The 14,687-nt window shown below is 45.7% G+C and overlaps 1 protein-coding gene across 1 annotated transcript in view; it reads right to left on the reverse strand.

Moving 5' to 3' along the window:
- Positions 1 to 12,733: 12,733 nt before the first annotated feature.
- The window catches only part of LOC107121640 (cytochrome P450 4A4-like), a 34,948-nt gene continuing 32,994 nt past the window's right edge, over positions 12,734 to 14,687 (reverse strand). Inside the window, exon 12 of the mRNA XM_015424601.1 lies at positions 12,734 to 12,908. Within this exon, the coding sequence (XP_015280087.1) occupies positions 12,734 to 12,908 (175 nt within the window). The remainder of the gene's footprint in view (positions 12,909 to 14,687) is intronic.

A 14,687-nucleotide genomic window follows, 5' to 3' on the forward strand; every position in this document is an offset into this window, starting at 1 on the left:
CTAGAGCTTCTTCTGCCCGGGCAATAGGTCACTGGTCTGAGCTGACATCATGTTTATTTATGTAAATTGTTTACCACTTAAATCTACTGTAGGGGAAAAAAAGAAACTAAATCCTAATATTTACAAAAACGTTTACCACTGAAATTCTCTTAGCTATATTTCACCCACAAATAGCTTTATGTTCACCATATCCAGGCATGCAAATGTTTAGCCAACAGGGAGGGGCAGATGGAAGGTGGGTGAGTGGGCATGGAAAAGGGGGGCATTTTGGCTTCTCCACAAGGCAACTGGGAAGACGCGGGGGAAACTGGTGATTATGTGTGTCAAAAGGTGGCCGCAGGTCTATTGGTGAGAAATTGACCAGAAGAACCAGGGGAAATGGAAGAGCGAGCCTGGGGCAAAGGCTTGTGCGAAATCAGTCTTATTGTTACAATGTTATATCAATATAACAATATTCATTTCCAGAGCTGATTTTAAAAAAACAAACACTAAGAGCCTCCTGGTGGAGGGAGGAGGAAATGGCTACCAAGGGGACAGGGTCATGGCTGCCATGTAGGTGGGAAAATCCTAATCTACAAGACTGCCTCTCCTGCTATGCTCCACTATGTCAGCTTCACTGTACACCTGCCTTCTCTGCTGTGGCTCCCACCTTGTGGAAAGGCCTGCCTGAGGTAGTCAAGAAGGCTCTTACATGTCTGTCTTTCTGCAGACTATGTAAAAATGAATTGTTCAGGAGGGCATTTTTATAAAGGGAGTGGGTTTGTGAACTATACCACTGTGTATAGTATGGTTGTCTTTTAGTTGACCATAATTGTAGGACTGTTGGGAAATAGTTCAATATTCTGTAATTATCGTGCACTACAGAAATTACTAAATTGTGAATTAAAAAAAGAAAATAATATCCAGTACTTCCTTAAATATCTTTCCCCATCTTTTCCATGAAATTTTCACTGATTTTTTCTCATTCGGTTTTTCTATATGGAACAATTTTTTGTCTTCAAAATCATCTTCAAAGTCATTTAAAGCTAAAATAGATCACAGAGTCATAAAATACTCCATTTGCCATGTCTGACCTGAAGGTATTCATAAAAAGGTAAAATAGCAAGGCTAAACTCTGTCTCAATCTGTTCCCTAGACAACATGGTCCCCCAAATTTTAGAATTCAGATGTATCAACAAGCTGTATCACGTTAGGGTATGCAGAAAAATCCCAAAAGAATAAAAACAACTGGTGGATCAAAACCCCAAATAAATGGAGAATGATAACAGATCTCATGGCATGTTGCACTGTAGGGTTACTTAGCAACTGATGCAACAGAGCCTGGGCTTAAGCAATTCTGCCATGATTGCAGCCTGGGGGAAAGCAGCAGCAGCAGCAGCAAGAAAGTTGTGAGTGGGAAGTGGACAACCAAAGGCTCTTAAGCAACACAAATATGAAATTGTTGACCTACTAACCAGTATAAATTGGCCTCTGTGCCTTACTACTGGAAAACAGGAAATGTCACAGCAATTTTTAAAAGGGGTCTGAGGGGGATTTGAGGCCAGTTAGCGTTACATCTGTTCCAAATAAATTAGTAGAAAACAAGCAGGGGACCTGCAAGGACTTGTGGGGGCATCTCATTTTCCTATAGGGTATTGTGAGGTTCCTCCCTTGCTGGCCACTCCTTCTCACCATCCACCATGTTGGCCTGTGCTGAGGGAAGATCCTCCAGGCTTCAGAACAGGAGGGAGAAGAGGTTGCAGCACTTTCACCCTCTTCCTTTCCTTGGACAGCTATATCCAGCAGGAAGTCTCATCCACACTTTTCTTCCCTGGCCTGTCCCTGGGGCTCCCCCCACTCCCCTTTACCCTAGGCCCCATTCTGGCCCTCCTTGCCAGGCTCTGGCACCTGTTCTGCCTATCTGGACTACGGGTGGGGCATTTGCCTATCCCTTCCTGGCTTCTGTCTGTTTCTTAATCCCTGCCCTTCCCTCCCTGCCCTTCCCTCTCCACCCCAGCCCACAGCTCGTCCTAGCATGGCAGCTTGCCTGGGCTGCTACTGCTGGATGAGTTATAAGAACATAAGAAGAGCCCTGCTGGATCAAAACAGTGGTCCATCTAGTCCAGCATCCTGTCTCACACAGTGTCCAACGAGTTCCTTTGGAGGGCGAACAACAGGGCATAGAGGTTGAGGCCTTCTCCTGATGTTGCCTCCTGGCTCTGGGATTCAGAGGCTTATTGCCTCTGAATGTGGAAATTCCCCTCAGTCACCATGGCTAGTAGCCACTGATGGACGTATCCTCCATGAATCTATTTAATCCCCTTTTAAAGCTGTTTACTCCTATGGCCATCACTGCATCCTCTGGCAGCAAATTCCACATTTTAATCACTCCATTGGCATGAACGTATTTCATTCAGCAAAGCTGCACAGTTAAGAAAGCATGGAATCACGTGTGGTTAAACACTCTTCGGTCCAGCATATTGCAACAAAGAACTTACTTTTATTGAAGCTTATTCATATTCACATGCAGTTTGGAGTAGAAGAAGAAACAGAAACCTAATTCAAACCATAATATTCCCTATTACGACTGGCTAGCAAATCCAGCTGCACGTGAGTGGAAGTATACAGATGTGGGTGTGACTCTTGCAGGCATGCACAGGAGAAATCTGCAGAAGTGTCTTGCATCTTGCAAGACCGCAAGGAGAGGGGGGGGGGAGAGAGAGAGATTATTATGCACAGATATTTTGCCTTGCTTTCACCATGAATGTTCGTTGGGTTTTATTTGTTGTTGTGCATTGATTTCCCTCCCTTCAGTGCTCAGTTCGCTTTCTGGTTGCTGTTTCCCCGAGTTTTCTGAGAGTGCTTTTGTGGTGGTTTTTCCCTTGCTTCGTTTCCAAGCCAAAGGTAATTAAAAAGCATACAGATTCCATTGGATTCCTCCCTGCCCTTTTTATGCCCCTCCACCACCCACATTGAATTAATTCCTCCCACTCTGCACCTTCCACCATCCTCCCCCCTTCATCAGTGTACAAGCTCTTCCCTGCTGGTATTGACTTGAAAGGGGGATTGGAGAGGAGGCAAACAGCAGCGTCCCCAGTGCAAAAAAAAAAGGATTTCAGTGCAGAGTGGGAGGATCGAGGCAAAACACCCATGCACAATAGGCCTTAAAGAGAGAGATGCCAAGTACTGCAACACCTACGGGTCGACAGCCAGGATCAGGCAGCCAGACGGGTGACTGATCAGTATCTGCTGCTGCTGATTGCTGGCCCAGGACCACTGGCTGCATCTCAGCGAAGCTTGAGGCAACCCCCATGGGACTGCCATTACAGCCACAGCCTGAGTCATAGTTTACCAAGGAACTTCTAAAGCCTCTTGCTCGGTTCGATCAATAAGCGCCCTTGAGTTTTTGAGTGAGTAGAAAAAGTCTTGTCAATTTCAACATTGGGTTCCCCCCTTTTCCTGCGTTTCTTTCTGTTCCCTTTAATTCAACAAACTTACACTAAAATTCATGTGCAAAACCTGAACCATGAAGATTTAAATGGAAGGTGCTTGCTGGATGCTACAGTGCAGCTGTAATAGTGCAATTGCATAAATTTAAATAAAACGTTGGACACCACCCCCATGTGTCACAAGTGACATTCCACCCCAATTTAGAAAAGCACATTTTAAAAAATGTAGCTGCAGAATAAATACACCAGATGAAAAAGAATGGTGCATAGGGCAGGCACAGAATCCAAAATCAAGATTAAAGATGTACTGCTCTGAAAATCTGCAATAAGATGTTTGTGTGTCATGCCAAAGAGACAGTCTAGACAAAAAGAAAATTAGTGCCCCCCAGTGCCCAGGCATGCGGAGTCACCTTTACTCCAACATTTCTTTTCCTGAAAGCCCCCACAGCCTCTTCCCTTTTCCTGCTTCCTTCTCACGTTCCCAACCCCCAGCCAACTTAATTTTATCTGTCCCATTACTTTCTCTCCTTTCCTTCCCCTGGCTCCCTATACCCAGAAAGCTAAGACCCAGTTGCATGGGGCAGGTCACCAAGCCAGGCTTAGTTGCATGGTGAGGAACCTGCAAGGACAGATTTGGCCATATTGAGAATTAGATATATTGATGTTAAAAATATATATTATTACAAGTGAGGGACTCACAAGGACTTGTGGGAGGCATCTCCCTTTCCCACTATCTCCTCTCCCTTCTTAACAGCCCTAATCTGAAACTCTTAACTGTAAGGTATTGTTTGTTTATTTATCTGCCCAATGCCTGAAGTGTGGTGACCAGAATTGCACACAGTATTCCAAATGAGGTTGCACCATCTATTTATACAGGGGCATTATGATACTGTCATGTCAGGTCCCTGTGGAAAAAGGAGTGGGGAGGGCAAAAAGGAACAAACATACTTAATATCTAGTTTCTTGGTTCCCACCCCTTCACTCCAGTTAACACCTCAGACCCATCCAGGAGAACAATTATTATTGGTTAAATGGTTCCTAAGGGAAATGCCTGCCTCCCCGGGCTGCCAGTTCCCTGTTCTTCTAATCCTTTGGTGCCAGCGTGTCATCTTCCTTCCCATCTGAGTTTGGGTGGTGGTGGGGGAAAAGGAATCGAAATATTAAACACAGTCTTACAAACAGGTCTGGCTTGCCTGATACCTCTGTTGCCGGAGTTCCTTTAGGTAAGCTTTCCTTATGGTGTTGGTCATGGTAGGTTGCCAGGGTCTCAGAGAAGTTATAGTGTGATATTCCAAAGGTGAGGGTGTGGGGAGTGACAGAACAAGTCCCTTCCAGCTGAACCATAGGGTAGCTCCCAGTTTGCAGAGCAGATCCCATCACACCAGGGAGGAGGGGCAGCCCAGAGTGAGCAGGAAAGAATGAAAAACTCTGTGCGAGCTCAAAAGCACTTCACACGCTTGCAGAAAATGCTGAACTGCAGGAATACCATCAATGCCAACGACCTGGACCCTGCGACTGGAAACTGAGACTCTGGGTGGAAGGAACAGTAAAGAGGAGAATGTCGCTCCAGAGTCAATGAGTGCTAAATAAAAAAATTTCCCCATTCTCAGCTGACTTCCCTAGTCTTGATCTTGTTCTTGGGATCGAGGGTTCTGAGATGGTGGTGAGGGGGAGGGCTCCTGGATCAGGGCTGGAGGGCTGAAGGTGCCAGACATCTTTGGGTGTTGCCTGTTGGGGCACTGATGTCCCTTTTCCTTACAGTGGGCACACTGGTTTCAGGCCAGAGTGGCCAGGGGAGAGGTATTCATCTGGAGGCAGTGGTTCCTCATCTTCCACAGCCTCCCTTTTCCTGTACTCTCTGAGGCTGCTCTTGCGTGTAGCACCATCTGAGAGGAGAAGGGGCTTACTTCATCGGGATCCCCCTACCTCTCCAAAAAGGCCCATCACACCACCAAATATGGAGTAGGTAGAGTGTCCCAGCCCTTCTGTAGCTCCACTATTATGGCTGGGAGGGGATTCTGCACAAATACGGTATTCATGAGAATCTTGTTCTCTTTCACCTCAGTTTTTTGATACCCCTGATCCAGGAGCCCTTTACTTAATTTCTCCAGGAACTCATGGGGAACTTCATCCTCCTCCTGCTTCACCTCCCAAATCTGATCAAAGCCGAGTGGGCTAGGGACAGCAAACGGGGCTGGGACTGAAGGCTGGTCTTCATTCTCCCCCCTCTGGTTTACATTCTGTCTTGAAGGAAGCCCTCACCCTGTCGGTAAAAGTGATCCCTGAATGTCCTCATCAGCCATAGGCAACTGGATGGAGACATCTCTCTTGAGGGGATACTTCTTTGGTATAGCTCCCAAGGACTGGGAGGTTTTAGCAGGACCCAGGGTCTCTCATGTTCTGCTTTATAATAATGGTGCCAGTGGTGCTGAAAATGCAACTTCTCCTTCTCTTTCTATGTGGTAGGTGGGTGCTGATAAAATCCCCCTCCCCTGTGGTGCAGTGTGAGCAGGTGTTGGTTCATATGAGCACCAGGATCCAGGACCCAAAATTATTGGGGAAATAGTAGCCTTGGGAATCTGGTTACAGTCTTTCTCTCCCAACCCATGAGCCGGTGAGGGGTTTTCTTTTCCCAGGCCCTGGAAGGTCACAACTTGAGCATACTTTGCCATTGGTGCTGAAACAGCTACTTCTGACCAGAAGGAGGGCTCATCATGTGAATATTTCCTCTCTTGGCATCTCGGTCTTGTCAACAGAGAAGGGGGGGTGTCTGTGGGTGGGTTGATAAAAGTCACCCCATTAGGTCAGCCATGGTCTGGATTGGTGGAGCCTGGGGTTCTGGATGTAGGTATCATGGAGTGGCAGCCCCCCCTTCCACCCCTATGGGTCTTTCCCCCTCCCCTCTCCTTATCTTTGCTCTCTCCTTGATGGTTTCAGATGTTTGACTTACAATCCTGTACCCGATATTTTCTTTTAAGGTGGTCCTGAGACCTTTGGGCATTCCAGTGCAATCTTCCAAGGCCCCCTCCCTCGTAATAGCATAGAACCAGAACTCTGCATAATCTTTTTCATCCCGTTTTACTTGTTCTTGGCAATATGCCTGCAAATGTCAGGTCAATCCCACATCAAAAGAACGCTTCCCCAGCCAGTGTCTCCCATCCCTTAACTCATATTCTGGTCAGTGTCTTTCATGATAGTGTTTTAATCATTGAACAGGACATACAGTTTCACTCAAAGTCCACCCCTCTTCCTCATATCCAGTGATTACCCGCCAGTTTCAGATTATATAAGTTAGAGGTGCCTTCTTGGCTTTTTTACTCTCCCTATTCCCCATGACATTAAAAGGCAGACACACACACAGCCATGAAAACAGGAACCAGAGGGTTTGATTTGGGGGACAGGCTGGGGTCCGTCTGCCAACCACAAAACACCCAGATGGTCACTTAAGACTTTGCTCCCTAGGAAACTTTCTCAGTTCGAGAGGGGCAGTCCACTGGGAAGGACTGACAAGTGCCCAGTGGTGGTGACAGGGAGTGAAAGCGGGAGCTATTTCATCTCTACCAGCGCTAGCGCAACCACCTGAGTCTTCATTCCCTATGGGCTGAGCCCGATGCAGGACAGGCAACCACTGAGGAGGCTGACAGGTGCCCCTTCTGGAGAAACCTTTTCGCTCCACAACCACTTTTACCCCAGTAAGGATTCTTTTTGCGGGTAAGGCCCAGCTCTGGTCAACTGGCTTATGAAAAGCTAACGCAGTTAGTGCATACAAAACAGACAGACAGGCATAGACAGATAATGGCAATTTTTAAAAGTCACAAAAAAATTTCAAACCCAAACCCCCTAGCTGAACTGACCCCGATCCCTGGCTCTCTGAGAGAACAGTTTTCCTGCTCCTAGTTTAGAAGTCTTATAAGGGTTTTACCCACCATACCCAAAAGAGTACCTGGCCGGCTGGCATTTCCTGATCCTGGATCTGAGTTGCTGGACTCCTAGAGGGTCCGTTTCTGCTGGTGCCCAGGCAGAAGCTGCCGTGATGGGTCAGGCTGAGGCGATGGGAAGAAAGCTGAAAAGAGCAGTAGGTGCACCTGGCCTCACCGTGTCTGCCTCTCCAGTTCAGTGGCACTGTCCCAGGCTACCGGCAGGGCAGTGATCCTGGATGAGCCCCCAGAAAATCTGTTGCGCAAATCTGTGCCCCGTGTGCCTCTTTGGCCAGATAGAAGACACACAGTTGGAGTTCAACAAATAAGATAACTGATTGTTTATTAGCACTAGCAGGAGATACAGAATGAGATGCGATAACACTCGTCTACCAAGCTGTTTCTCTGACTCTAGGTTCTAAACCATCTACTTTTATACCTTAAGTGATATCTGTGAATTTACATTTCAGAAAAGAATTATTGGTGACAAATATCTTGGCATCATATGTTGATATAACCTTATTGGAGACCCCCTTATCAGGGATCATACTACATTCATTCATATCCATTGATCAATTGTTTATGTAATAAAAGGCACAAAGAACTCAAGGACTCTTCTGGCATCCGAGGTCCATAAGGGGTGTGATTTACGACACATGCAGAGGGGTCACCCTGACTTGGAGAAGCCCTTGTTTCAAGCATAAGTTTAATGCCCTGAGATTCCAGGTGCAACCTTTTTGTAATAGCCTGTTATAAAAGCATAAATTCTCTGTTCTTAAACATCTTCTTCTAAGGTTAAAGTGAGAGAAAAAATATTCTAACATTATAGCCTGTAATATATGTCCTTCAATTAATATATACAAAACCAGACTTGCTTGGCTTAAGGGAGAGCTGTGGAAAAACACCTTCTTTATCTGAGGATGTTGACAATAGAAAAGAATGTGCTGAGCAGAGGGAAACTGTTCTTCTGGTTAGGAAACCATAACAGCTGCTCTGGTAGCTTTGCAATTTAACATCCTCAGAGCAATATACCCTTATTCATCTGCCTGGGACATTTCAGGTGTATGCAGGAATATAAACCAAAAATACTTTCCCCTTCTTACTTCTCACAGTTTTCAATTCCCTTCTTAATAATCCCCAGCCTAGCATTGGCCTTTTTTTTATTGCATTCACACACTGTTTTGACATTTATCTACGATTCCAAGATCTCTCTCTTCATCAGTCTCCATCAGTTCGGACCCCATCAGCATGTATTTATAGTTAGGATTTTTGGCCCCAATGTGCATCACTTTGCACTTGGCCACATTGAACTTCATTTGCCACGTTGACACCCACTCGCCCATCCTCGACCGATCCCTTTGGAGTGCCTCACAATCCTCCATGCTTCTCACCACCCTGAACAATTTTGTGTCATCCACAAATTTAGCCACTTCACTGCTTACACCCAACTCCAAATCATTAATGAACAAGTTAAAAATTATCAGATCCAGTACTGATCCCTCCAGTACCCCACTGCTTACCACCCTCCACTGTGAAAATTGCCCATTTATACTCACTCTCTGTTTCCTATTAATTAGCCAGTTTTTGATCCACAAGAGCACTTGTCCTTTTATCCCGTGACTATTAAGCTTACTTAGGAGCCTTTGATGAGGAACTTTATCAAACGCTTTCTGGAAGTCAAGGTAAAAACATCTATTGGGTTCCCCTTGTCCACATGTTCACTCTCTCAAAGAACACTAACAGGTTGAGTCTGTCTCAATAGTTTTTGTTCATCAATATGCCTACTAATTCTCTCCATGTGGTTTCTCTGGATGATTCCAGTGATTAATTGTCCTACTTGCAGTGATTAATCTTCCCATGATTTGCTGTCTTCTATTACTTTTCAAAAGCAGACCCACATAGGGTTCCTTGAGTCCACTGTTGAGTTTTCTGGAAATGTATCATGATGGCTAAATCCCTCTTCTGGAGAAATTGCAATGGGCACTTTTTGTGGGATTTGAGGAAAATACTGTGTGGTATTGGCATAATGATGATGTTGACACTGAACATATCATATGAACTCTCAGCACTTTACAGATATTGAATAACATAGGAGATAAGACAGAACTATGCCCCATTCCCTGGGATAGCTTCCATGGGTCAGAGCAGCAGTTTCCCAGAATGATTTTCCAGAACCTACAAGACAGGAATCAAATTTCTGCAGAGCCCATGCATGGGGAAACATTCCTGGACAAAGGTCTTCATCCTAAGCCCTTTTCTCTCTCAGTGCTCTCACCTGGGGATACAGAGTGAGTGGCAACCCAGGACAGGGCTTTCTCATTGATGGCACCTCCTCTGTGGACTGCCCTTCCCCTACAAGCTTGCCAGGCACCTAGCTTATCGGCTTTTAGGAACCAGGTATAAGCATTTTTTTCACCTAGCCTTTTAGTTTAACATATTTACAGTTCTTTGGTATTTCAGTCCTATTGTTTTATGATCTACCCTCAGTTGTGAATTATTTTATTCTGGTCTTTATTACTAGGAATAGGGCCCGTTGTGGAAATAAATACAGCAAGCTCAAGAAAGAGGCTCTGGGAAAGTCCACCATTTTCTCCAGAAGAACTGATCTCTGCCACCTGGACAGCAGTTGTAATTCTGAGTGATCTCCAGCCCACACCCCAGGAGGAAATGGCTGGTTTGGAGAGTGGAGTCTATAGCATTGTACCTGTCTGAGGTCCCACCCAGTGCTCGCTCTAAGCTGTGGAGCCTTGAGAGCAGAAATTCTACTTTGCGAGCTACTGGCATCAAAGCTGTGAGCAAGCCATTTGGTTACTGCATCATTTAGTTTGCTCTGGAGCTGTCCTTCCTGAGCTAAGACAAAAATGTCTGAGCCAGAGGCTAAAAAACTGTGATCTAGCTCACACTAACTCAGCTTAGAGGGAACACTGGTCCAACCCCTCCTCAAACCCCACCCTATCCAGGTTCCACCCCTAAAATCTCCATAAATTTCCCAACCTGGAGGTGGCAACTATATCTCCTTCCCAGCCAACCATCAATGTACCATTATCTGCCCCTCTGACTTCAGGTTTCCATCTCCTCTCCCCTCCCTGCAGCCTCTACCTAGGAAAAGTACAGTGTTCCTCTACAGTGGGGACCAAAGCAGCTCACATCATTCTCCTATCCCCCTTTCAATCTGCACAACAACCCTGTGAGGTAGGTTAGACTGAAAGTCTGAATGGTCTGAAATCACCCAATCAGCTTCCACAGCAAGAACCTGGGTCTGGAAGACCCTGCCCTGAAGTGCTAACTGCTTCATCACACTGGTTGTCATAGGGTGGCCACCTCAGCAAGGTATAATGACACAGAGTCCACTGTTTTCTCCAGGGGACAGCAATTGTAATTCTGAGTGATCTCCAGCCCTCACCTAGAGATTGGCAACAATGGTTCCGTGGCTGGTTTGAAGGGTAGAGTCTATGGCAGTGTACCTGTCTGTGGTACCACCCCTCCTCAAACCACACCCTCTCCAGGCACCACCCCTCAAATATCCAGGATTTTTCCAACATGGAGTTGGCAACCCTATCACCTTCCCAGCCAACCATTAACCTACCTTTATCTGCCCCATCTGACTTCAGCTTTCCATCTCCTCCCCCCCCCCCTGCAGCCTCTAGCTAGGAAAAGTTCTGCAGTGGAGACCATAGCAGGAGGGAAGCGACCTCAGCAGGGTATAATGACACAGAGTCCACTCTGCAAAGCAGCCATTTTCTCCAGGGAAACTGATCTCTGCCATCTGAGTGATCCTCAGCCCTCATCTGGAGATTGGTTGAAAAGGAAACAAACAACCGTGATATATTATGCCACAAAAGTCTCCAAAAACTAGAAATTTCTTTTTCCAATATTCAGTTTACTGGATGCAATTCAAACGCCATCAACACCAACAGATCATGCATATCATCTCGTTACGTGTACAACTTTGTCAAAGTGAATAGCGTTGAAATACCTACATTTAATTACAAAAACATATAATTCTATTATTAGTATTAATGTTAGAAAGAAAATAGCACAAGGCTGTACAAACAACTGACTGTTATATAACATACTTACAAGATTAATCAAACTCACTGGTAATATTTCATAGTGACATTCTTCAAAATCCATCAGTGTAATGTCAATCATTCTTCCTATTTATTTATACATATCTAAAGCCCATAATTGTTGCCAGCCGGCTGTTTGCCAGACCTGCATCTTAAAGGGACAAAACCCATTTGCAAAGGCAGTAATGCCCTGAGGAGTAGCAAAACCAATTGAGGTTTTACAAACTTTTACCCTTTCAAACACATCAGTAGTTGCTGCCTTCCTAACAGTCAACCCATTTGACAAAACAGAACTTTTAAACTAGTTTTTGGAGACTTTTGTGGCATAATATATCTCGGTTGTTTGTTTCCTTTTCCACTTCCTTCCCGTGATCTCTCTCCTTGGTTTGCCTCATCTGGAGATTGGCAGCAATATTTCCCCAGGAGAAAATAACTGCTTTGGAGGGTGGACCCTATGGCATTCTATTCAGCTGAGGCCTCTCCCCTCCCCAAACTCTGGCTTCTGTAGAATCCACCACAAAATATCCAGGAATTTCCCAACCTGGAGCTGGCAACCCTAGTCAGGACTGGCCCCAATGAGTTCTCCACAAAGGCCAAAGTAGGCCTGGAAAGGGCCTCCTGCCTTTGCCTTTTTACTGACAGAACCAAGCTTGGTTGCCTAGCAACAGTCACTGAGGGGAAAGTTAGTCTCACAGCAGGAGGAGAAGAGAATGGTTTGACGGCCAGTGACCCACCTCAGTAGCCAGCCAGCCAGCTGCAGAGGAGCCAAGCAGGAGAAGCATCTTCATCAGGAGAGACAGCTGTTTTGGCAGTTTATTCTGTCAGGGAAGAGTGGCCAGGCTGGCAGTGAGCAGGAGAGAGGAGTGGACCCAGCCCCCAGCCAATGGCACGCGAGTAATCTTGAGTGGCGGCTGATGGGCCAATGGCTGATGGAGTGCACAGCACAGCCAATGAGAGAGCTGGAAAATGCCAAGACGCTTGGGCTTTTATATATATCAGATTATGATCTTCTGTGAATCTCATTCCTGAAAACTGTTTTGAATCATTTTAACTGTTTGGATTAATGTTATTACTAGAGTTTTATTATTTATTTTGTCTTTTGTCTTGTGAGTCACCTTGAGAAAATTTTTGGAGAGATGAGATAAAATACACTAAACAGAAAATAAATAGGAGATTTAAAGAAGATTTAACAATGTTGCCTTAAAATTAAATTTAAAATTGCTTTGTGTCTTGCACAGAAATGAAAGGGAGTGCTCACAAAATTTGCAATAATGAAGGAATAGCATTCCTATCAGTTCAAAAAGCAAAGTTTTTAACTTTATTGTCCATTGAGTTTCTTTAGAAGTATATGTATCCCATTTTCAGACTTCAAGACAACTTGAGGAATAGGAACAGGAAGCTTTGCTGGATCGGGTAAGATTTCAAACCGAAGCAGGATTTGGGCAACAGCAACTTTAATTTCATTCATGGCAAACTGCTGTCCAATGCAGTTCCTGAGGGAGGGGAGAGAGAAAGAGGCCCTGAAGAATTATGAAAGGTTTATTTATGTATTTACTTTATTATAGTCTGCCTTTCTAAGCCTCAAGGTAGATTACAAAATATAAAAAAGCAAAAAAGGCAGCACAAGAATAAGCATGTGGACTAGGATTACAAAATTAGAAAACAACAAGGGGTGGACCCGCGATACTCGCGGGGAGTGGGGGGTGGGGAGGGAGGCAGAGCTCCAAACGGAGCTCCAAAGTCAGAAGGCAGAGGAGGAAGCAGCAGGAGGAGGTAAGTCCCCCCCCATCCTGCCAGTTCCTCCCCCGGCCCCCCCGCTCGATCTCCCCCCTCTGGCCTTCCCCCCCCCGGCAAGCTTCCCCCTCCCCTACCATCCTCCCCCTGAGGTGGGGGCTATGGCGGCGGCATCAGGTGTGCGAGAGGGGCTGGTTCGCCGAGGCCTGCGATGTGCGACAGCTACAGCGGCGGCGGAGGACCCGGGCTGGCTCCTTGCGAGCCGGGCCGGGCAAGGGCGCCCCTGCTCCTTCTGCGCGGCACTTGCCTCCTTTGCCAGCTGCTTTTCCTGCCTTCCTTCCCCCTGGCTCTGAAGCCTCGCGGCTTTTTCTTCTTCCCCCCCCGGCTTCGAAGCGAGGGCCGAGTGGCTTTTTCTCCTCCCCCCCGGCTCCAAAGCGAGGGCCCCCCTCCCGGCTCGCTGCTCACCTTCCAAGCGGCGGTGGTGGCAGCGGCGGTCGCAGAGCGTTCCCTGCGCATGCATATGCCTAGTATAGCATGTGATAATAACTGAGCTGTGCCATTCTATATCAGTTGGAGATTCTGAGCTGACTTCAGAGGCAGACCCATGTAGACAGCACTGCAATTTTCTAACCTCAAGGTTAGCACGGCATGGATCCATGTGGCCAGACTGACTGAGGAGAATGAAAAGAGCTGCACCAATCACTAAGAGATATAAAATAAAGCCAGGGTTGATGGTGCAAAAGTAAGGGGAAAAATTAACTAATAATGTATATTTTTACTTCATTTTGCACCATCAGCCTTGGCCTTATTTTCTATTTCTGCTGGATTGACTGCATCAAAGTAGGGAACCATCTTCCACTCTAAATGAAGCTGTTTTGCAGCTGCAAGTCCCACACTAACAACTGTTCTCCAACAGCAATCCTCTGGGTCTGATCCATAAGGAACTATTTGAACCAATCCCAAGCATGCTGCTTGATTACCTAGTTCTTCTCCAAACATCTCAATAAGATGGCATGGTCTACTGAACCAAAGGCTGCTGATAAATCCAAAAGGAGCAACAAAGACACATGGCCCTTGTCTACATTCAAATCAAGATCATAAACTACAGCCACTAGCTTGGCCAGAAACAAGGCTGGAAGGGGTCTACAGAAAATGAATTATCCAGGAATTCCTGATGTTGTTCTGCAAGTGGTACCATAATCATAACTAGGAAGGGCAAATTACAGGTGGGACAATAATGGGCCACATAATTCTTCTCTAAGATTTTTAAAAAGTAATTGTAGGATAACTGCATCTTTCAATGACCAAGGAAAGGTGCCCTGGGCCAGTGATTGGTTTCTGTTGGACCTCAAGGACTATTTCATTAGTCTTTACATGATTTCAGTAATCAGAATAGACAAGGATCCAGAGTATAAGTGGTGAATTTTACAAATCCCCAAATCTTGTTGGCATTCAACATGATAACTAGATCAAAATAATTCAGAAATGTGCTAGATTGTGTACTAGGAATTTCTAGTGACTCAGCTATATTATAACCA

Source organism: Gekko japonicus, unplaced genomic scaffold (genome assembly GCF_001447785.1).
Source record: "Gekko japonicus isolate JY-2015 unplaced genomic scaffold, Gekko_japonicus_V1.1 scaffold2816, whole genome shotgun sequence".
In the NCBI taxonomy this organism is placed as follows: Eukaryota; Metazoa; Chordata; class Lepidosauria; order Squamata; family Gekkonidae; genus Gekko; species Gekko japonicus.